The sequence below is a fragment of the Carcharodon carcharias genome, chromosome 5 (assembly GCF_017639515.1).
Source record: "Carcharodon carcharias isolate sCarCar2 chromosome 5, sCarCar2.pri, whole genome shotgun sequence".
In the NCBI taxonomy this organism is placed as follows: domain Eukaryota; kingdom Metazoa; phylum Chordata; class Chondrichthyes; order Lamniformes; family Lamnidae; genus Carcharodon; species Carcharodon carcharias.
The window spans coordinates 88,192,741-88,217,125 of record NC_054471.1 but is presented as its reverse complement, the minus strand read 5'-3'; the positions used below and the strand labels follow the sequence as shown (position 1 = coordinate 88,217,125).

General features: G+C 43.5%; 1 protein-coding gene across 1 annotated transcript in view; it reads left to right on the top strand.

Moving 5' to 3' along the window:
• rims1b (regulating synaptic membrane exocytosis 1b) overlaps nucleotides 1-24,385 on the top strand; it is a 688,681-nt gene that overhangs the window by 531,631 nt on the left and 132,665 nt on the right. Inside the window, exons 6-7 of the mRNA XM_041187360.1 lie at nucleotides 1,268-1,324; nucleotides 19,557-19,624. Coding sequence (XP_041043294.1) covers nucleotides 1,268-1,324; nucleotides 19,557-19,624 — 125 coding nt within the window. The remainder of the gene's footprint in view (nucleotides 1-1,267; nucleotides 1,325-19,556; nucleotides 19,625-24,385) is intronic.

The window sequence follows — 24,385 nt, the reverse complement described above, 5'->3', positions numbered from 1 at the left end:
TCTGTAAGTAACCCGGAGACATCAACAATTGTCAATTCTTCCTAAAAAGGACACTTCACGCTTTAGATTAATAATAAAGAAAGACTCTTGACACCACCCACTATTTCAGCCACAGTGCACCTGGAAATTGTGTAAAACCTCTCGGGCTGTATATTTGGCATGTAATGTGAATGGTAAATATTAACTGTAATTGTAAATGTAGTGAGTAACATAGAGAATTGGAAGAAACTGATTTGGTTTTGCATTTTAAGTAATGTCAACTTTAAACAGTCATGTAATGTACTTTTATAAATTTTATGAATAAAGTATATCTTTGGAAAAATATTTTTTCTTTGCTCTGTGTTTGGATAGTGGGATACAGTGACCCTGATTTTGACTTCTTGTTTTAAAACAAAATATGTATAATATAAATGAACGCTACTGGGAATTGCACTATTAAATGGTAACAATAGCTACAGCAATGCTGTTGATTGGACTGATGCTTGAGGTTGTGCAGACTATGATATCCTTGAAGCTGGTTCAATAAAAATTAATATAATCACCTGTGTTGTATGGACCGCAGAACAGGCAGAGTTGACAACTTTCTCTTCCTTAGGCAGTTATTAGTCAGACTTACCAAACCATTACCAGTTTGCTCAGTGAGGTTGAATTCAGCACATGCAGAGCCAATATGGATTACTCTGATAATAAATGACTCTAATGTTCTGCAGAATTTTAATCTGATGACTACAGCATTTTCGATCTTGTCATGTGATGTTGCTGCTGTGGTAATTCGAGAGTGTAGCCAGTGAATGCAGTCTGTGCTTTTGACAAAAGAATGGCAAAGAGATTTCTGTTGCCATAATTACACCAGCATCAGAACTGAACCTTCCCTTGGAGATCAGGTTGCACAGTGAGCACTGTCGTTGGGACTAAGCACCATGTTGTGATCGCGTGCAGTGATATGTTTGCTGGATTTCTACAGATTCTCCTTAACACTTTACACTCAGGGACAGGTAAAAAAGAACAGCGTGCTAATGTCTTGGAATGCAATTCCAAATAGGCCATTTGCATTGTTTTTTTAAACCTGTTTTTCTCATTTGCATGTTAATTAAAACTCTAGTTGCAGATCTAAAAATGTTTGCAGTGACTGACCTTGCTCGTGACTTTTTAAAAGCATGCCTTGTTTGAAATAGTGTGTGGCATCAAGAGCATTATTAATTCTAAAGTGTGAAGTGATCTTTTTCGGAAGAATTGACAATTGTTGATGTCTCCGGATTACTTACAGAAGCTCTGTTTGGGAGAAGACAGTTGATATGCCCTGTTTCCCCCGTGTCATGCTGTGGTTAGCAACTCTGGAAACCAATAGGATGCCTTTTCTACAGTTTTTAGATAAGAATGCTTTGAGTGACCTGACTTTTCCATTATTCTTAAAAGAATCTGGTTTCACTTAAAGGCTTTATTATTCAGCTGTGAGTGATTTCAATTCTAAGATAAGAAGAGTTGCTTGTCCGTGCCTTCAGCTTCCCATTTCATTATGATCAAATATACCAAACCAAACTTCAGCTAGACATTGTTTAAATCCTCTTCTAGTCAACAGCTGGGACAGGCTGGGCCTAAAGCAAGATGGTGGATTTTGATTTGTGATTTTAAATTAAACCAAGTCATGTAACTGTAGACAAAACACTATTAGTGTGTTTTTTTTAATTGTTTCTGACCTTTGGTCAATGTCATGCATTGTTTTGCAGCCAATCTGTAGGCAAATGACTTGCTTGTAGATCTTTGACATTGCCAGAATGTAGATGGTGAATAAACGCAGTCCTTTGTCATTGTTCTGATTTCCCTTACATTTACTGACTACTTAACACCTATTCAATGACATGGAGGAAATCCAGAATTCTCTCTATTTAAGGTATACCTATGTTCATTTAATTTAGCAGGAACAATAAAGCTCCATGTTAAGCCAAGTTGGGGAATAGGATTTTTGCAATGTAATTGGGACTGTTTGTTATATTTATATCATCAGCTGTTAGTCAATAAAAACCCAAGAAAAACTTTGAAAGAATATATTTTGTCATTTCAAAAACATGGTGTGATAAAGAGCATTATTTATATATGCACTAGAATTTTAACATTAACTTGTTTCTCTCTATGGGTAGTTAAGACTTTGAGTTCTATTTCTGATGGCAACGTTGAATGTTCTCTGTTTTTTCTTTGAAATTTAGAGATGATCAGAAATTTTAATGTTCATTTTGCTTTGAGTAAAATACTGAAAGTATATCTGAGCCAGAACAACTCTAACTTCAGGATGATAATCCACATTGCTCTGCAAATCATTCCTCTATTTCACAGTTGTCACTTGATTCAAGCAATTGCACATTGCTTCTATATATGTTGAAGACATTCAAATATATGCAGACAAACCCCTTAAGTGCAACTGGGGTTATTTTCTGCTAAAGCAAATGACAGCACACTGGATTGGGTGGGAGGTTGCTGTGATTTGTTAAATTCTCTTGTGTGGTTAGCATTTGATAATAAAGTCCAATTGAGGCAACTCTGCTCTAATTGTTTGAAGGGGATGTGTCAGTGAGTATGCCAGAATGGCTGTGCAGAAACTGATATGCTTAAAGATCACAGGTTTGTTTACAAACAATTGAGAATTGTTAATGATGAACACTGTATTCACCTGATGTCTCACTAATCCAATTGGCATTAATGGCTGGCTGCCTAATACTGCATTTCCTCATTCTTTTAAATCAATAGCACATTAAGCATCACAGAATTGTTATAAGTACAGAAGGAAGCTATTTGGCCCATCGTGTTTGCACTGGCTCTCTGAATGAGCGTTTCACCGAGTGCCATTTTCTTGCCTTCTCCCTGTAACCCTGTATATTCTTCCTTTGGATAGAGTAGTCCCTTTAGAAGCATAGTCAGTAACTCATTTTGCAAATTTTGAGGAAAGTGCCTGTTAAAAGCGTATTTGCATGGGCTGAAGCATACTGGAGCGATTAATTATACCACATGTTTACAGTGTGAGTCAGTGAGTTTTTTTAAAATGTCAAGTGTGGCTTAATACAAAAGGACAGAGTGGTAATATAGGAGATGCATATCAATTTTAGAATATAGTTTCATAGTTAACAACTTTAGTGACTAAAGAAAACGATCAAGAAATACTTTGTGGAAAAATGTATTTTAATTTCTCCCAGAATATTTCACAAACTTATGGTTAATTTAAGTTTCCACTCACTTTAATTAGAAACTGGGCAATGCACAATCTGGTCAGACCAAGACTGTCACAGTGTCAACACAATTACAGGGATACCAGCACTGTCACATGCTCAACACTATTACAGTGATACCAGCACTGTCACAGTGTCAAAACTATTACAGCGAAACCAGCACTGTCACATGCTCAACACTATTACAGTGATGCCAGCACTATCACAGTCAACACTATTACAGTATTACCTGGAAAAATTCAGCAGGTCTGGCAGCATCGGCAGAGAAGAAAAGAGTCGACGTTTCGAGTTCTGCTGAAGGGTCATGAGGACTCGAAACGTCAACTCTTTTCTTCTCCCCCGATGCTGCCAGACCTGCTGAGTTTTTCCAGGTAATTCTGTTTTTGTTTTGGATTTCCAGCATCTGCAGTTTTTTGTTTTTAACACTATTACAGTGATGGCAGCACTGTCACAGTGTCAACACTATTACAGTGATGCCAGAACTGTCACAGTGTCAAAACTATTACAGCGATACCAGCACTATCACAGTGTCAACACTATTACAGTGATAGCAGCACTGTCACAGTTTTAACATTATTACAGTGATGCCAGCACTGTCAGTGTCAAAACTATTACAGTGATACCAGCACTGTCACAGTGATACCAGCACTGCCAGTATCAACACTATTACAGTGATACCAGCACTGTCCGTATCAACACTATTACAGTGATGCCAGGCCTGTCAGTGTCAACACTGTTACAGTGACACCAGCACTATCACAGTGTCAAAACTATTACAGTAATACCAGCACTGTCACTGTGTCAACACTATCAGTGATACTGGCACTGTCACAGTGACACAAGCACTGTTGGAGTGTCAAGACTATTACAGCAATACCAGCACTGTCACAGTGTCAAAATTATTACAGCAATACCAGCACTGTCACATGCTCAACACTATTACAGCTATCCCAGCACTGTCACAGTGATACGAGCACTGTGGCGTGTCAAGACTATTTTAGTAATAAAAGCACCATCACAGTGTCAACACTATCACAGCGATACAAGCACTGTCAGTGTCAACACTGTTAGAGATAGCAGCACTGTCACAGTGTCAACACTATTATAGCGATAACTTTCACAGTGTCCACACTATTACAGTGATATCAACACTGTCACAGTGTCAATGCTATTATAGTGATACCAGCACTGTCAACACTATTGCATTGGCAATCTCAGCCCTGTCGACCCTGCAAAGTCCTCCTTACTGGGGACCAGTGCCAAAATTTGGAGAACTGTCATAAGGACATAGGGAAGAATTTGGGGGAAGTGCAGGAGCGGGCGCTTGCAGGCGCAACTCCAATCAGCGCCCCAATTGGATGCATGCTTCCATTTTATGTGGACGGGCCAGTTAAGGCCCGCCCAGAGTGACGTCCGCCAGGAAGCACTATGTGGCAGGGGGATTCCCTAAGCTGAGAGTGCGCTGTTTCGTGCATGTGCGCGAAAGAGAGCACTCATCTCCCTGAGGGGAGATTGGCGCCAAATTCAAAAATGGTCAATGCACAAACATAAAATTTCCCTGACGTTCCCTCACGTGACACTGTCAGATGAGTTGGGACATGTCCATCACTTTTATTCAAACTTGTATTACATTTTTAAAAATCTTCATGGAACCTCATCCCAACTGTGGATGAGGTTTCGTGCTTTTTCCAATGCCCGCCAGGGCTCCTGGCCTGCCTGCCAACCTTAAGGTTGGACGGGCAGGTCCATCAATTACTTGAATTACTTTTTAAATGACCTCAGTTGGCCATTGACAAGTCTGCAGCCGCACAGCTGATTCAGCTGCGCCCCTGCTAACCTGAAAATTGAAATGACGCGGGGTGACATCGGGAGTTCCTCCCAATGTCATCCCATGTCATTTTATGTGTTGATGACGGGACCTGCTCGCCGACCTCAATATCCTGGCCATAACAACTTGGAGCAGGAGTAGGCAATTCAGCTCCTGGAGCCCGCCCTGCCATTCAATACAATCATGGCTGATCTCATTTTGGCCTCACACCAATTTCCCGCCCTCTCCCCATAACCTTTCAACCCATTACTAATTAAAAATCTGTCATCTCCCCCTTAAAATTATTCAGCGTCCTGGCATCCACTGCACGCTGAGGTAGCAAATTCCACAGATTCACAACCCTTTGAGAAAAGTAATTCCTCCTCATCTCTAATTTAAATCTACTGGCCCTTAGTCTAAAACTATGGCCTCTCGTTCTAGAATGCCCCAGAAGGGGAAACATCCGCTCCACGTCTACTTTGTCTATCCCCTTTAGCATCATATATACCTCCTCTCATCCTTCTAATCTCCAGCGAGTTTAGGCCTAAACTGCTCAATCTCTCCTCATAAGGCAAGCCCTGCATCTCTGGAATCAATCTAGTGAAACTCCTCTGAACCCCCTCCAATACAACTACGTCCTTCCTCAAGTAAGGGGACCAAAACTGTGCACGGTACTCCAGGTGCGGTCTCACCAACGCCTTGTACAGTTGCAACAACACTTCCCTATTTTTATACTCTATTCCTTTAGCAATAAATGCCAAAATTTCATTTGCCTTCCTTATTACCTGCTATACCTGCATACTAGCTTTCAGCGATTCATGCAAAAGGACACCCAGATCCCTCTGCACTGAAGCATTTTGAAGTTTCTCTCCATTTAAATAATAAGTCACCTTTTTATTCTTCCGATCAAAATAGATAACCTCACACTTATCCATGTTAAACTCCATCTGTGAAATTTTGGCCCATTCACCTAACCTGTCCATATCCAATTGTAAATTTCTTATTTCTTCATTGCAACTTACTTTCCCACCTATTTTGGTGTCATCTGCAAATTTAGCTATAGTACCTTCTATCCCTGAATCCAATCATTAATATAGATTGTAAATAGTTGGGGCCCAAAGACCTAACGCTGTGGCACCCCACAGCTTGCCATCCAGAAAAAGACCCATTTATCCCGACTCTCTGCTTTCTGTTGGTTAGCCAATCCTCTGTCCAAGCTAATATATTACCCCTAACTCCGTGTGATCTTATCTTGTGTATTAATCTTTTGTGCGGCACCCTAACAAAGGCCTTCTGGAAGTCCAGATATACTACATCTACAGGATCCCCATTATCCACTTTGCTTGTCACATCTTCAAAGAACTCCAGCAAATTAGTCAAACATGATTTAATCTTCATAAAACCATGCTGACTCTGCATTTTGACTTTCCAAATGCCCCATTACTACTTCCTTAATAATGGATTCCAACAATTTCCCAATGACAGACGTTAAAATAACTGTTCCATAGTTTCCTACTTTCTGCCTCCTCCCCTCCTTTGAATAAGAGCATTATATTAGCATTTTTCCAATCCACTGGAACCTTTTCAGAATCTAGGGAACTTTGGAATATTATAGCCAATGCATCCACTATCTCCACTGCCACTTCTTTTAAGACCCTGGGATGTAGGCCTTCAGGTCCTAGGGACTTGTTACCCTTTAATCCCAATAGTTTGCTCAGTACTTTTTCTCTAGTGATGGTGATTATTCTAAGTTCCTCCTTCTCTATACCCTCTGCACTACCTGTTACTATTGGGGTGGTACTAGTGTCCTCCACCGTGAAAACTGAGGCAAAATATTGATTAAGCGTCTCTGCCATTTCTGCGTTCCCCACTATTAACTCCCCAGGCTCATCCTCCAAGGGACCAACATTCACTTTAGCTACTCTCTTTCCTTTTATATACTTGTAGAAGCTTTTGCTATCAGTTTTTATATTCTGTGCTAGTTTTCTTTCATAATTTACCTTTGCTCTTTTTATTATTTTTTTAGTAACCCTTTGTTGATCTTTAAAAATTTCCCAATCTTCCAGCCTGCCACTGACCTTTGCAAATTGGTATGCCTTAGTTTTTGCCTTTATGTTATCTTTAACATCCTTGCTTAGCCATGGATGCTTTTTCCCCCTCTTACCATCTTTCTTCCTCATTGGGATATATTTTACTTGGGAGGAATTGAAGATCTCCTTAAATATCTGCCATGTTCATTAACTGTCCTACCTTGTAGTCTTCCTGCCCAGTCCACTAGGGCCAAATCTTCCCTCATACCTATGTAGTTACCTTTGTTTAACTCCAGAACACTTGTGTGGGACTCAAGTTTCTCACTCTTAAACTGAACTTGAAATTCTAGCATGCTATGATCACTCTTCCTTAGAGGATCCTTTACCATGAGATCATTAATTAATCCCATCTCAATACACGAAAACAAATTCAGAATAGCCTCCTCCCTGGTTGGTTCCACAACATATTGCTCCAAGAAACAATCTCTAATACACTTTATGAACTCTCCCTCAAGGCTACCCTTGCCAATTTGATTAGTCCAGTCTATATCCTTTTAAAATCACCCATGATTATTGCCGTGCCTTTCTAATATGCTCCCAGTATTTCCTGGTTTATGCTGTGCCCTACTGCTGAACTACTGTTGGGGACCTATAGATTACTCCCACTAGGGACTTCTTTCCCTTGCTATTTCTTATTTCTACCCTGACTGACTCTACGTCTTGCTCTCCAGTGCTTATCTCATTACTCACAATAGCACTGATCTCTTCCTTTACTAACAAAGCTACACCACCTCCTTTTCCTTCCTGCCTATCCTTCTGAAACACTGAGTACCCTTGGATATTCAACTCCCAAACCTGTTCTCCCTGTAACCACGTCTCAGTAATTGCCATCAAATCATACCTATCGATCTCTATTTGCGCTGTTAACTCATTAGTTTTATTCCGAATGCTACGTGCATTCATACACAAAGCCTTTAAGTTTGCCCTATTGTCAATTTTTCCTACTCTTATATCATTCTTTGGTGCAATATGGCTAAATTATTACCAAAAAGGTAATAATCTCTGGATTACTACCTGAACCATGAGCTAATTGGCACAGGGTCAATAAGATTAAAGAGGTAAATGCATGGCTCTTAATCTTTACCTCTTTAATCTTATTGACCCTGTGCCAATTAGCTCGTGGTTCAGGTAGTAATCCAGAGATTATTACCTTTTTGGTAATAATTTAGCCCCTAGCTGCTTGTATTCCCTCAACAGAACCTCTTTCCTTCTTCTGCCTATATTGTTGGTACCTACGCGGACCACGACAACTGGATCTTTCCCCTCCCACTCCAAGTTCCTCTGCAGCCCAGATGAGATATCCTTAACCCTGGCACCAGGTAGGCAACACAGCCTTTGGGACTCTCGATCCTGGCTACAGAGAACAGTATCTATTCCCCTAACTATACTATCCCCGATTACACTTCTACACTTCTCTTTTCTCCCCTGACTTGATTGGTTCCCTATACCACGGTGCTATGGTCAGTTTGCTCATCCTCCCTACACTCTCCGCTCTCGTCCATACAAGAATCTCGAACCTGTTGGATAAGGGCATGGGATGAGGCTCCTGCGGTGCTACTTTCTGGATCCCTTTACCTGCCTCACTCATAGTCACACCTCCTGTCCCTGACCACTAGCCGAATTTAAGGTAGTTAATCTAAGGGGTGTGACTGTCTCCTGACAGCGTCCAGGTAACTCTCCCCCTCCCTGATGTGTCGCAGTGTCCGAAGCTCAGACTCCAGCTCATCAACTCTGAGCCGGAGTTCCTCGAGAAACCAACATTTGCTACAGATGTGGTCACTAGGAACCACAATGGGGTCTACCAGCTCTCACCTCATGCAGCTATAACACATCGCCTGGCCCTGCATCTCTATTTTACTTAATTAGCTTTTCAATTTGTTTTTAAATTTCCTACCGGTCTTTAGTTTATCAATCTGTAAAATATTTCTCCTATTTACCTTTAAACTGAAAGCAAGTTAGATTAGAGATTCAAAATACACTTTTTAAAATCAACTGGAACTCGCTCTCTCTGCTGTGTTGAAGCTGAAGTGTTAGGCCTCCAATCCTGGGCACCAGTAGTCACCCTTAATCTGAAATCAACTTAGAATAAAAACAAAAAAACTGCGGATGCTGGAAATCCAAAACAAAAACAGAATTACCTGGAAAAACTCAGCAGTTCTGTCGAAGGGTCATGAGGACTCGAAACGTCAACTCTTTTCAACTTAGAATAGGTCGTTCAAGCTAACAGTTACTTACCAACCAATCAACTTACGGTTTCCCTGTGATGTCACTCTTTGCTATTTTTCACTCGGCGCTGGTGACTGCAAGGGACACTCTTCCCAGACTGCTTCACGGCAATGGTGACTGCAGGGGACACTCTTCCCAGACTGCTTCACGGAAATGGTGACTGTGGAGGACACTCTTCGCAGGCTGCTTCCCGGCGACGGCTGTGGAGGATACTCTTCCCAGACTGCTTCATGGTGACGGTGACTGCAGAGGACACTCTTCCCAGGCTGATTCATAGTGCCGGCGAATGTAGAGGACACTCTTTCCAGGCTGCTTCACGGCGATGGTGACTGCAGAGAACACTCTTCCCAGACTGCTTCATGGCGACGGTGACTGCGGAGGACACTCTTCCCAGACTGCTTCACGGCGACGGTGATGGTGACTGTAGGGGACACTCTTCCCAGCCTGCTTCACGGCGACCGTGACTGCGGAGGACACTCTTCCCAGGCTGCTTCACAGCGACAGTGACTGCCCAGGACACCCTACCCAGACTGCTTCACGGCAACGGTGACTGCAGAGGACACTCTTCCCAGGCTGCTTCATGGCAACGGGTGGCTGCAGAGGACATTCTTCCCAGACTGCTTCACGGTGACTGTGGAGGACACTCTTCCCAGACTGCTTCACGGCGATGGTGACTGCAGAGGACACTCTCCCCAGGCTGCTTCACAGCGATGGTGACTACGGAGGACACTCTTCCCAGACTGTCTTTTAGATTAATCAAGCAACAGCCTGACATAGTCATCCTCATGGAATCATACCTCACAGATAATGTCCCAGACGCTGCCATCACCATCCCTGGGTATGCCCTGCCCAACCAGAAGGACAGGCCCAGCAGAAGTGGCAGCACAGTGGTAGACAGTCAGGAGGGAGTTGCCCTGGGAGTCCTCAACATCAACTCTGGACTACATGAAGTCTCATGGCAACACTTCAAACATGGACAAGGAAGCCTCCTGCTGATTACCACATTCAGCCCTCTCTCAGCTGATGAATTTGTGCTCCTCCATGTCGAACACCAGTTGGAGGAAGGACTGGGGGTGGCAAGGACATAGAGTGTCCTTTGGGTGGGGGACTTCAATGTCCACTGGCAAGTGTGTCTTGGTAGCACCAGTACTGACTGAGCTGGCCAAGTCCTAAATGACATTGTTGCTAGACTGTGTCTGTGGCAGGTGGTGGGGGAGCCAATAAGAGGGAAAAGCATACTTGACTTCATCCTCACCGAACTGCCTGCTGCAAATGCATCTGTCCATGACAGTATCGGTAGGAGTGACCACTGTACAGTCCATTGTGGAAATGAAGTCCCGCCTTCACATTGAGGATTCCCTCATCGTGTAGTGTGGCTCTACCACCATGCTAAATGGAATATATTTCGAACAGATCTAGCAACTCAAGACTGGGCATCCGTCAGCAGCAGCAGAATTGTACTCAACCACAATTGTAACCTCATGGCCCATCTTAACCCCACTCTACCATTACCATCAAGCCAGGGGATCAACCCTAGTTCAATGAAGAGTGCAGGAGGGCATGCCAGGAGCAGCACCAAGTACACCTAAAAATAAGGTGTCAACCTGGTGAACGTATAACACAGGACTACTTGCGTGCCAAACAGAATAAGCAGCAAGTGATAGACAGGGCTAAGCAATCCCATAACCACCGGATCAGATCTAAGCTCTGCAGTCCTGCCACATCCAGTCGTGAATGGGGGTGGACAATTAAACAACTCACTGGAGGAGGAGGCCCCACAAATATCCCCATCCTCAATGATGGAGGAGCCCAGCACATCAGTGTAAAAGATAAAGTTGAAGCATTTGCTACAATCTTCAGGCAGAAGTGCTGAGTGGATGATCCATCTCAGCCTCCTCCTGAGGCCCCCAGCATCTCAGATGCCAGTCTTCAACCAATTCAATTCACTCCAGGTGATGTCAAGAAACGGCTGAAGGCACGGGATACTGCAAAGCCTATGGGCCCTGACAATATTCCAACAATAGTACTTGTGCTCCAGAACTTGCCGTGCGCCTAGCCAAACTGTTCCAATACAGCTATAACACTGGCATCTACCCCGCTATGTGGAAAATTGCCCAGGGAAAAAGCAGGACGAATCCAACCCAGCCAGTTACAGCCCTATCAGTCTACTCTCCATCATCAGGAAATTAATGGAACAGGTCATCAACAGTGCTATCAAGCGGCACTTACTTAGCAATAACCTGCTCACTGATGTGCAGTTTGGGTTCCACCAAGGCCACTCAGCTCCTGACCTCATTACAGCCTTGGTTCTAGCATGGACAAAAGAGCTGAATTCCCGAGCTGAGGTGAGTGTGACTGCCCTTGACATCAAGGCTGCATTTGACAGAGTGTGGCATCAAGGAGCCCTAGTAAAACTGGCGTCAATGGGAATTAGGGGGAAAACTCTCCGTTTGTTGGAGTCACACTTTGCATAAAGGAAGATGGTTGTTGAAGGCAATCATTTCAGTTCTAGGCCACCACTGCTGGAGTTCCTCAAGGTAGTGTCCGCAACCCAATGATGTTCAGGTCAGGAGTGGGGATGTTTGCTGATGAATGTTCAGCATCATTCGCGACTCCTCAGATACTGAAGCATTCCATGTCCAAATGCAGCAGGACCTGGACAATACCCAGGCTTGGGCTGACAAGTGGCAAGTAAAATTTGTGCCACACAAGTGTCAGGCAATGACCATCTCCAACAAGAGAGAATTTAACCATCACCCCATGGCATTCAATGGCATTACTATCACTGATTTCCCACTATCAACCTCCTGGGGATTACCATTGACCAGAAACTGAACTGGACTGGCCCTATAAATACTGCGGCTACAAGAGCAGGTCAGAGGCTAGGAATTGTGCAATGAGTAACTCACCTCCTGACTCCTGCAAAGACTGTCCACCATATACAAGGTACAAGTCAGGAGTTTGACAGAATACTCCCCACTTGCCTGGATGAGTGCAGTTCCCACGTGTTGTGAAGTGTCAACACTATTACATTGAGACCAGCACTGTCACAGTGTTAACACTATTACAGTAATACCAGCACTGTCACAGTGTTAACACTATTACAGTAATACCAGCACAGGCACAGTGTCAACACTATTGCAGTAATACCAGCACTGTTGCAGTGTCAACACTATTACAGTAATACCGGCACTGTCGCAGTTTCAACACTAATACAGTAATACCAGCACTGTTGCAGGCTCAACACTTTCACAGTGATACCAGCACTATCACAGTGTAATGAAAAGCAATTTACAGCCACAAATTGCTTACGGGCATATTGAACGTTTTAAGGAAGATGAGTGTGTTTTTAAAGGAATACGTGTAAGCACACTGAGCCAAAGTAAATAATATAAAGGGACCGCTTTCTGGAAAATTCCTATATGGATTATACTGACAGACCTGTCCTGAGAGAACCTGGAATGTCGCACCTGAAAAGGTGTCATGGTCTTCTTCAAGAAGAGAGACTGAAAAGGGAGATAGGAAAGATGCAAAAGACTGAACTTTAATCTCCTGTGGTTGCAGAGACAAAAGAATGATGACCATGATGTCTCAGCAGTTATCTAAAATCCATCTCCTGTAGGTTTGCATCTCAGAATATGTAAATTGGCTGGAGATGAAAGAAAACAGACATTGGGCACAAGACATGGTTTTTTTTCCGCTTACAAGAATACATGGACAAAAATGGGTTAAGAAGCTAGCTGCAGAGCAGGACATGGGTGCTGGTGTGCTGTGTGTGAGAGACAGAAATAAGAGCAACTAGTCATCCCTGCACTTGCAGATGGAGTCTCTCTTTCTCTCTCTCTTTTCTCGCTCTGTCTCTTGTTCTTGCACGCTCGGTCTCTCTCGCTCGCTTGCTCTTTCTCGCTCGCTCGTTCTCAATGCAGGGCTCAGCAGAGCCACAATCAAAAAGGAAATAGGACAGATTTCCAGCCAAGCTGCAGAACGAAGTGTCTCTAAACCAACGGCGAAACTGCCAAAGTCAGCTCTACCAGGATCACCCAACTTAACAGCCACAACATTTCACCATCTACACCTCACAGACAAACCAAAGACTGATTCATATATCTTTTTTAACTTTTATTTGGACTCTTAACTTCCCATTTCTGATCTGTGTGTAAGTGTGTTGCGTTTTTATTATTTTTCTCAGATTTTAATAACTAATAAACTTACTCCTTCTTTGACGCAAGAAAGCTTGGTTAAACTGGCTCCTTTTAAAAAATAAATACATTTGGACTGGGAAAAGGTACCCATGGGGAAAAGGATCCCTTTTAAATTAACCTTGTTGTGACCAACTGAGGGGGTTGAATAAAGAGGTTGAACCAGCTTATTACTCCTCACCCGGGAACATAACAAATTGGGGTTCCATTCGGGAAGTCAACAAATTAGGGGATTCCCAGCACTGTCAGTGTCGACATTATTACTGCAGTCCCATCACTGACAGTGTCAACACTATTACAGCAATCCCAGCATTGTCACAGTGTCAACCCTATTACAGTGATACCAGGACTGTCGCAGTGTTAAAATTATTACAGCGATACCAACACTGTTGCAGTGTCAGCACTATTACAGTGATACTAGCACTGTCACAATGTCAACACTCTTATTTGCAATCCCAGCACTGTCGCAGTGTCAACAGTATTACAGCAATCCCAGCGCTCTGTGTCAACACTGTTACACGGATACCAGCACTGTCACAGCGTCAACACTATTACAGTGATACCAGCACTGTCACAGTGTCAACACTATTTCAGTGATACCAGGACTGTCACAGTGTCAACACTGTTACTAGCAATCCCAGCATTGTCGCAGTGTCAACAGTATTACAGCAGTCCCAGTACTCTCAGTGGCGACACCATTACAGTGATACCAGCACTGTCACAGTGTCAACACTCTGACTAGCAATCGCAGCACTGTCAGTGTCAACAGTATTACGGCAATCCCAGCGTTCTCAGTGTCAACATTATTACAGTGATACCAGCACTGTCGCAGTGTCAACTAGATTTCAGTCCAACTCATTTTTGGTAGGGTGCAGCATTTCCATGATGATATATGATTGAGGTTGAGAATGGTGCTCCTTTAATGGTTTACAAAGGCAGCAGTGCTGAGTGATAGTATAGATTTCACATTGCTTTCTGGGCAGTAAAGGAGAGCACACATACATTCCAGAGCTCCATTCACTGCTGTCCAAATGCCAGTCTAATTTTCATTATTGTCAGTGTCCCACTGGGTCAGTTAAGTATTTAACATTTAAACGTTTCTTTGGACCATTTGCAATTGTAACCAGTGTGTGTGGACTTTACCACTAACAAAATGCAGTATCATATGAACTTAATGACTGTACCAGAAGCCTGCAGATTCAGATACCATTCCATAATTTGTATTATCTAAACTGATTCTTGTGAATTGCTTTTGAGGGGCTGCTGTATTGTTGGAGGTAGATCAGCATCTCTCTGTTTGGTTTATGTCATGGGATTCTGTATCAATGGTTTATGGCATGGGATTCTTTTTATCAATGCAAGTCTTTGATTTATAATTCACTTGCACAGTGTTGCTCACAGTAGGTCTGAGGTTACACTATTTTATGACAATAGTGTGATTCTGTTTACGGGTAATATCAGGGCAGTGAATCACAGTAGCTGAAGAAATGAATTTATATTTTTATTGAATGGATGGCATCCTGGAATTTTTCCTACCTTGGTGAAGTAACTGAACAACAACTGCAGCTGTATGTTTAGCCTAATAAGACATCCCAAAGTGCTTCGCAAGAACGTTATAAAATGAAGTATGACACCAAACCACATAAGGAGTTATTAGGTCAGATGACCAAAAGCTTGGTCAAAGAAGTAGGTTTTAAAAAGTGTCTTCAAGGAGGAAAGCAAGGTAGAGAGGCATAGGGAGATCTTCCAAAGTTTGGGTCCTAGCCAACCGAAAGCATGGGCACCAATGATGGAGCGAATAAAATTGGAGATGCATAAGTGGCCAGAATTAGAGGAGTACAGATATCTCGGAGGGTTGTGGGGCAGGGGGAGTGAGGACATGGAGAGGTCTTGAAAAACAAGGATAGGACTTTTAAAATCAAGACATTTAACTGATGCTGGTGGGACAAGTGACAACAATTGAAGTTGGGTATCCAAGGCCTGATATTCCCTGATCCCTGCGACACCAGAAGGAATGCAGTGGAACGGAAGGTTGACTGCTGGCTGCTAAGCTCATTGACCCTGTTTCAAGCCATAAGGATGATATTATTATCGTCATCATACTGTGTGATACCTGAATGGAAAATTAAAGGGGTGAAGAGGGACCCAAGGCCCTTAACAAGTTGGAGTTGAAATTTTCAACACTTTTATAATCTTATGCTCCGGGGGGACATCATCAAGTCATGGACTGACATGGCACAGAGTGAGGCCATTTAGCCCATCTTTTCTGTGCCAGCTTGTTGGAAGAGCCACCCTATTAGTACCACTCCCCTGTTAATTCCCCAAGTATTTATCCAGTTGCTTTTTGACGGTTACTGTTGGATCTACTTCAACCAGCCTTCAGTCGGTGCAATCCAGGTCAGAGCGACATGCTGTGGAATTTCTCTCGCTTCCTCATCTCCCATCTGGTTCTCCTGTCAATCACCTTAAATCTGTGTCCACTTGTTACTGACCCTTCTGCCACTGGAAGCAGTTTCTCCTTATTTACTCTGTCAAAACCCCTCATAATTTTGAAAACCTCCTAAACTTCATTAGTCTTGTCCACATTACTGCTGTCCTTCTCCCTGCTACCATCCTAGTAGATCTCCTCTATATCCTATGAGAACAAGCCTTTGATATCCTTGCTAAAGTGTAGTGCTCATAATTGGCTTCAGTGCCCCTACCAACGGTCACGAATGCTTTTTATGGCCTTGTCCTGCACATTTAAAGACTTGTATACATACTTAATAGCGATCTCTGTTCCAACACACCCTAAAAAATTGTACCGTTTAATTTATTGTGCCCCTCCCCATTTTTCCTTCCAAAATGTATCATTTCACACTTCATTGTGTTAAATTTCAGCTGCCATGTGTCTGCCTCTCTCCATCCAAAGTATTCTCCTGATTATTTATTCCTTTTCTGAGGTTTGTGGCATCTGCTAGCTTTGAAATTATACCCTGTATACCTAAATTCAGGTTTTTAACATATATATGAAATAGAGTGGTGTTCTCCTGGAGGGGCACCACTGCATATCTATCAACAGTCCGAAAACCCACTGTTCATCATACTTTCCACTTTCTGTTCCTTCACCAATTTTGTATCCATGCTGTTGCTGTGAGCTTCAATTTTGCTAACAAGTCTGTGTTACTTTATAAAATGCCTTTTTAAAATCCAAATAGACAACATCTACCCTACTACCTTTACCAGCTCTCTCCATTACTTCATCAAAGACTTCATTCAAACATGATTTTCATTCATTAACTCTTACTTTCCTTCCTACCAATTAGTTTTGCCCTGGATTATTGTCTTTAAAGGTTTTGCCAGCATTCACCTTAGGCTGACTGGTCTAGTTGCCCTCTGCCCTGTTTTGAACAAGAATTTAACATAAAAGGGAAGACCAAAACTCTTTAATAAACATATAAATGGTAAAAAGATAGTCCCCAGCAGAGTGGACCCATTCTACACCTTGTGGAAACAGAGGGTAGGGCTGAGGTACTTAATGAGCACTTTGTATCTGTCATTACTAAAGAAGGCAAGGCTGTTAATGTCACAGTAAAGCAGTAGAGATATTGGGTGGTATTTATCTGTGGTGTGCCATTCCTGACGGTGGAACCGGAAGTGGGTGGCACTTCCGCTCTCGTGTCAGGAGCTGGTTCCCACATGATTTTAATTAAAATTTAAAGTGCCAGTGACGTTAATGGGAGACGTGCAGTCACGTGGTGGAGCCACAGCTGGCTATTCGTGGGAGCATCCACTGTCAACCTGGGCTGGAGCCTCATAGAGCTCTGGGAGCTGCCAATTACTCAAAATGTATGAGTCAAGAGAGCTCTCTGGAAAATGAACACAGCCATGAATGATTTTTTGCCTGTGGTCACAGCCCTTGCAATTCACAAATGCCGCTGGCTGGACCCAGGGAGCTCTAGTAGCCACATGAGAACTGTCGGTGACCCTTTGCGCTCTAGGGAAGTGAGCGATGAGCTTGAAGCTCAATGCCCTTGCTGCCTGGATGTCCTCACCTGTAGAGAAATTAATGAATTGATTGACATGATACAAGAGGGCATTGGTCACCTCCTTTCTGCACCTGTACATGGCAGCCTCTGATAAACCATAGATGTTGCCCCTGGAGCCCTGGAAAGCACCAGTGGCGAAAGAAATTGAATGTCGCAGTCACCTTGAGGGCCACTGGCTTGGGGTTCCCGCTGAATCCATGTGGCTGCAGGTCTTGCTGAACGGTCCCGTATATTACAGTGACCATTTCCCGGATGCCTCCATTATCTCAGGCATTGTCTCTCTGACATCTACATGTACTTAGTTCTTGTTCTGAGGATGTGGTGACATGCCTGTGCCCATTTTCTCCAATGCCTTCCCTGATTGGCTGCACCCTGATCAACCCCCCTTCTGGTGCTGCCTGCTGCTGGCATTGCAGACTCTGATGTTGACCGGCAAGAGCCCTTCTATATCACATCCTCTCCTCCATGACCCTGATTCCCCACTCTGTCCTCCCTTAGAACCCTTTTCTACCCCTCCATGCCCACTCACTGGAGCGCATCCCACCCTCCCCCTCCCCCCCACTCACTGGAGCTCACCCCGACTCACCCATGCTGGTCCAGAGCCTCCATGAAAGCTGCCGTCCTCCTTCTCCCCTCCCTTATGCCACAGAGTTCAACAAGGAGAACTGCTGACTCAGACACAGCTGCACCAAGCTGACTGGCGCACGTCACTTTTAGATGAACGTGAACTGGGTGCAGTGAAATTCCCGTGCACCACTGACTTAATCTTGAAGGCAGGATGTAATTACAAAACATTGTAATAGAACAAGTATTTGTGGCTTGCAAATGTATTATGAGTAGAAGCCCACCACTGTGTGCGCGAAACCTGACCTGCCACTGCTGTTGATTATTAAATCATCATTCTGCACTTCAACAAGCCATCAGGAAAACCAAATTTTGGCTCCCGTCAAATTAAGTTACACAGCCACCATGTTTTCCGTTCTTACAGGCCTCATAAAATATTACTCGTTGGATGAGCTAAAAATAGACAAACAGGACACATTAGGAGCAAAGGACACTGAGGGAAGATACAAGATTATATCAGGTTTGGATAAGGTACACATATAAATCTGTTCCTATTATACGATGGTATAAGAACTAGGGGACAGAGATTTAAAGTTTTGGGCAAGAGGTGAAGGGGGACGTAAGGAGGAACAATTTTACACAGCAAGTGGTAATGACCTGGAGCACTCTGCCCTTGAGGGTGGTGGAAGCAGAAACAAACAATGATTTCAAATTTGATTCAACATTGAATGGGCAGTTGAGAGAAATAAACTTGCAGGATGACAGGGATAGAATGGGGGACTGGGACTGACTGGACTGCTCGACAGAGAGCTGGCATGTACTCGAGGGACCAAATGGCCTCCTTCTATACCATAATGATTCTATAACTTCAAATTTTGGATGTGCTGCAGACCTCTAGCCTACTCCCTTTTCAGTGAAAATTGAAGTTTATAGTTAGAGCCTCTGCAATTTAATTGAGGCTTACTGCAAGAAATTGTTGGCATCAGTTGGCAGATTGAGATCCTACCCTATCACACCTGCAGCAGCTATACAGCTGGTGCAGAATATACAGGCTGAGGTGAACAACTTCCAATTTTCAAGATCAGGAAAAGCAATGGCAAAATTATTTAAATAAATTAAATTACCCACCAAGGTGAAAGGTAGAAAGATCAGGGGACAGAAGTTAAATTGTTAGGAGTTGCAAGTAAAAAGATGAGCTGGAGGAGAGACGTTTCTTCAAAGTGTAAGAAAATTGGAGAAAGAATTGAGTTTAAGAAACAATCAGCTGTTTTCCCAGCCATAGAGGATTGGAAAGTGTGCTGCAAAAACAAGTAGGAAAGGTTGCTTTATCAAAGAATTATAGACATCTTGAGACAGGTGTTTTTGTTTATTAATAATTCTGATGTTCTGGCTATGCTTTACAGCTGTGCTCTTTCCCTTCTAAGGTGATTTAGATTACTATTGGTTGGACCCAGTCACATGGCATAGCAGTGAGACCTTACATATCAGCTCGGTAAGAAAACATCAATTTTTTAATATTCATTATATCAAGTTCTTTCCCATTTCTTTCGGATGTACAGTTAGAATGCTGTTACGAACAATGACAGTACAGCTAATATTAAATAACGGCGGTTTAAGCAGAGACTAATTTTTAGCAAGCAGTGCCATTGGGATTATTTTACAAGCAGTTATATAAAGTTAGGAATGCACAAAATGCTGTTAACAGTCAGTGTAATCTGAATATAATTAGTGACATTACAGTCAGTAAGGTGCTAAGATTGATCACATTTTGTGTTTGGGTGGGAGTGGGGGTGCAGTTGATGCGTACGCAACTGCTAAAGTTGAGCAGTGTCTGTGTGGACGTTAAGATTGATAGATTTTTTTTGTTCATTCATGGGATGTGGAAATCGCTGGCCAGGCCAGAGTTTATTTCCCATCCTTAATTGCCCATGAGAAGGTGGTGGTGAGCTGCCTTCTTGAACCGCTGCGGTCCATGTGGTGTAAGTACACCCACAGTGCTGTTCGGGAGGGAGTTCTAGGATTTTGACCCAGTGACAGTGAAGGAACGGCGATATATTTCCCAGTCTGGATGGTGACTAGCTTGGAGGGGTACTTCCAGGTTGTGGTGTTCCCATGTACCTGCTGCCCTTGTCCTTCTGGGTGGTAGTGGTTGTGGGTTTGGAAGTTGCTGTTGAAGGAATGTTGATGAGCTGCTGAAGTGAATATTGTAGGTGGTACACACTGCTGCTTCTGTGCATCGGTGGTAGAGGGAGTGAATGTTTGTGGATGTGGTGCCAATCAAGTGGGCTGCGTTGTCCTGGATGGTGTCAAGCTCTTGAGTGTGGTGGGAGCTGCACTCAACCAGGCAAATGGGGAATATTCCATCACACTCCTGAGTTGTACCTTGTAGATGGTGGACAGGCTTTGGGGAGTCAGGAGGTGAGTTACTCGCTGCTGAATTCCAAGTCTCTAACCTGACCAGTTCTTGCAGCTCCATATGGCTGGTTTAATTCAGTTTCTGGTCAATGATGACTTGTTTGGAAGGTAACGGTAAGGGATTTAGTGATAGTAATGTCGTTGAAAGGTTAAGAGGAGACAGTCAGATTTTCTTTTGTTGGAGACGGCCATTGCCTGACACTTGTGTGGTGTGAATGTTACTTGCCATTTGTCAGCCTCAGCCTGGATATTGTCCAGGTCTTGCTGCATTTAGACATGGACTGCTTCAGTATCTGAGGAGTCACGAATGGTGCTGAACATTGTGCAATCATCAGCGAACATTCCCACTTCTGACCTTATGATGGAGGGATGGTCATTGATGAAGCAGCTGAAGATGGCTGGGCCGAGGACACTACCCTGAGGAACTCCTGCAGCGATGTCCTGGAGCTGAGATGATTGACCTCCAACAACCACAACCATTTTCTTTTATGGCAGGTATGACTCCAACCAATGCAAAATTTTCCCTGGGCCCAATGCGTAAAATGATGTGGGAATACGTCGGGTGTGCATCCCGGCATCACCCCGCATCATTTTGATTTTCAACGGCCTTTTAAGGCCATTAAAAAACTAATTAACCTGATTGATGGACCTGCCTGTCCAACATTAAGGTTGGCGGGCAGGCCGGGAGCCCTGGTGGGCCTCAGAAAAAGCATGAAACCTCATCCATGGGCGGGATGAGGTTTCATGAGGGTTTTTAAATTTTTATCAAATGTTTAAATAAAAGTTATGGACATGTCCCAACTCGTGTGACAGTGTCACATGTTTATTACCTTTATTTCAACTTCTAAATCAGAGCTGATCTCCCTGAAGCAGCACATAGCCTCAGGGAGATCTGTGCGCTCTTTTGCACGCATGCGTGAAAGAGCGCACTCCCGTCCTCGGGAATCCCCCCCCCACCTGCACAGGGAGCGCATAGCGCTTCCTGCCATACATCACGCTGGGCGGGCCTTAATTGGCCCATCCACATAAAATGGCGGCGCAGCCCTGACCAGGGGCGCTGATCGGAAGCCCACTCACTCTTGCCCGCTCCCACATTCCCCGCCCAATGGAGGGAAAATGTTGCCCCTGATTCCCATTGACTGCAGTTTTGCTAGGGATCCTTGATGCCACACTTGGTCAAATGCTGCCTTGATGTCACAGGCAGTCACTCTCACCTCTTGAACTTAGCCCTTTTGCCCATGTTTGAACCAAGTATGAAATGAAGTCTGGAACCATGTGACCTGGCAAATCCAAATTGAGCACTGATGAGAAGGTTATTACTGAGTAAGTGCAGCTGGACAGCACTGTTGATCACCCCTTCCATCACTTTGCTGATCATTGAGGGTAGACTGATGGGGCCGGGTTGGATTTGTCCTGCTTTTTGTGGACAGGATATGCCTGGGCAATTTTCCACATAGGTGGGTAGATATCAGTGTTATAGCTGTATTGGAACAGCTTGGCTAGGGGCCTGGCTAATTCTTGAGTCCAAATCTTCAGTACTACATCCGGGATGTAATGACAAATCCAACGAGAGGAGATGCAATTCTACACCTAGTCTTGGGGAACGAAGAAGGGCAAGTGGGTGAAGTGACAGTTGGCAACCATATTGGGGACAGTGATCACAATTCAGTTAGATTTAGCATTACCACGAAAAGGACAGAGATAAGGCAGGAGTAAAAGTGTTGAACTGGGGGAAGGCAAATTTTGCAGAAATGAGAATGGACTTGGCTGAAGTGGACTGGACAGCACTGCTGGAGGATAAAACAGTGGAAAACCAGTGGGAAGCACTAAAAAGGGAGATCCTAATTCTACAAAGTAGACATTTCCCCTACAAAAATAAGAGTGGTACGGCCAAATCTAGACCTCCCTAGAGGAATACAGGGGAATATCAAACAGAGAAAAAAAGCGTACGATAGGCACAAAGAACTAAGCACTGCAGATAGCCTAGACGAATATAGGAAGTGCAGGGACAAAGTAAAAAAGGAAATAAGGAAATCAAAGAGAGGGCATGAAAAAAGATTAGCAAGTAAAGTTAAAGATAACCCAAAGATGTTTTACCAATACATTAATGCTAAAAGGTTAGTTAAGGAAAAAGTGGGACCTATCAGAGATGAAGATGCAAACTTGTGTGTAGATGCAGAGGTTGTGGGAAGGGTTTTGAATGAATATTCTGTCTCCGTGTTTACAAAGGAAAGGGAGGATGTAGATATAGTAGTCCAGGAGGAACACTGCGAGATATTGGAAGGGATTGTCATAAAGAGAGGAAGTACTCGAAGGGTTGAAACCCTTGAAAGTTGATAAGTCACCAGGGCCAGATGGATTGTTCCGAGGCTGCTGAAGAAAGTCAGGGAGGAGATAGCAGATGCTCTGAGGATGATTTTCCAATCTTCACTAGATGCAGAGGAGGTACCGGAGGACTGGAGAAATGCAAATGTAGTTCCATTGTTTAAAAAGGGATCAAAGGAAATGCCAAACAATTATAGGCCAATTAGTCTTACATCGGTGGTGAGCAAATTAGTAGAATCAATCCTCAGAGATAGGATTAATTGTCTTGTGGAAAGGCATGGACTAGTCAGGGATGGTCAGCATGGATTTATTAAAGGAAGGTCCTGCCTCACAAAGTTGATTGAATTCTTTGAGGAAATGAAAGAAGGGTTGATGAAGGTAATGCAGTGGATGTTGTGTACATGGATATTAGCAAGGCATTTGACAAGGTCCCACATGGCAGATTGGTCAGGAAAGTAAAAGCCCATGAGATTCAGTGTAATGTGGCAAACTGGATAAAAGGTTGGCTTTGTAACAAAAAGCAAAGGGTAATGGTCGATGGATGCCCTTGCGAATGGAAAGTTGTCTCGAGTGGTGTTCCACAGAGCTCGGTGTTGAGACCCTTCCTGTTTGTGTTGTATATTAACAATTTAGACGTGAACATGAGGGGCACGATTGGGAAATTTACAGATGACACAAAGATTGGCCGAGTAGTGGATAGTGTAGAGGATAGCCATAATCTCCAAAACGATATAGCTGGGTTGGTGGAGTGGGTGGTAAAGTGGCAGATGGATTTTAACATAGAGAAGTGTGAGGTCATACATTTAGGGAGGTCAAACAGTTACAGGGGTTACACAATAAATGGGAATATACTAAGAGGAGTAGATGAAGTGAGAGATCTTGGCATACAAGTACACAGGTCCCTGAAGGCAGCAGTTCAAGTAGACAAGGTTGTAAAGAAAGCATTTGGAATGCTCTCCTTCATTGGCAGAGGTATAGAATATAAAAGTAAGGATATAATGTTGGAATTGTATAAAACACTGTTGAGGCCGCAACTGGAGTATTGCGTGCAGTTCTGGTCATCACATTACAGGAAGGAAGTAATAGCTCTGGAGAGAGTGCAGAGGAGGTTTACAAGAATGTTGCCAGGGTTAGAAAAGTGTAGCTACGAGGAGAGATTGGATAGGTTGGGTTTATTTTCCTTAGAACAAAGAAGGCTGAGAGGTGACTTGATTGAGGTATACAAAATTATGAGGGGAATCGATAGAGTGGACAGGATAAAATTGTTTCCCTTGATGGAGAATTCTAGAACCAGGGGACATTGATTCAAGATAAGTGGCAGAAGGTGTAGGGGGACATAAGGAAGAACTTCTTTATGCAGAGGGTAGTCTGGAATTTGCTGCCCAAGTTGGTGGTAGAGGCATAAACTTTAAACTATTTTAAAAAGTACCTGGATCTGCACCTAAAGTGCTGTAAGCTGCAGGACTATGGGCTGGATGCAGGAAGGTGGGATTAGAAAGGGCACCTGGGTGTC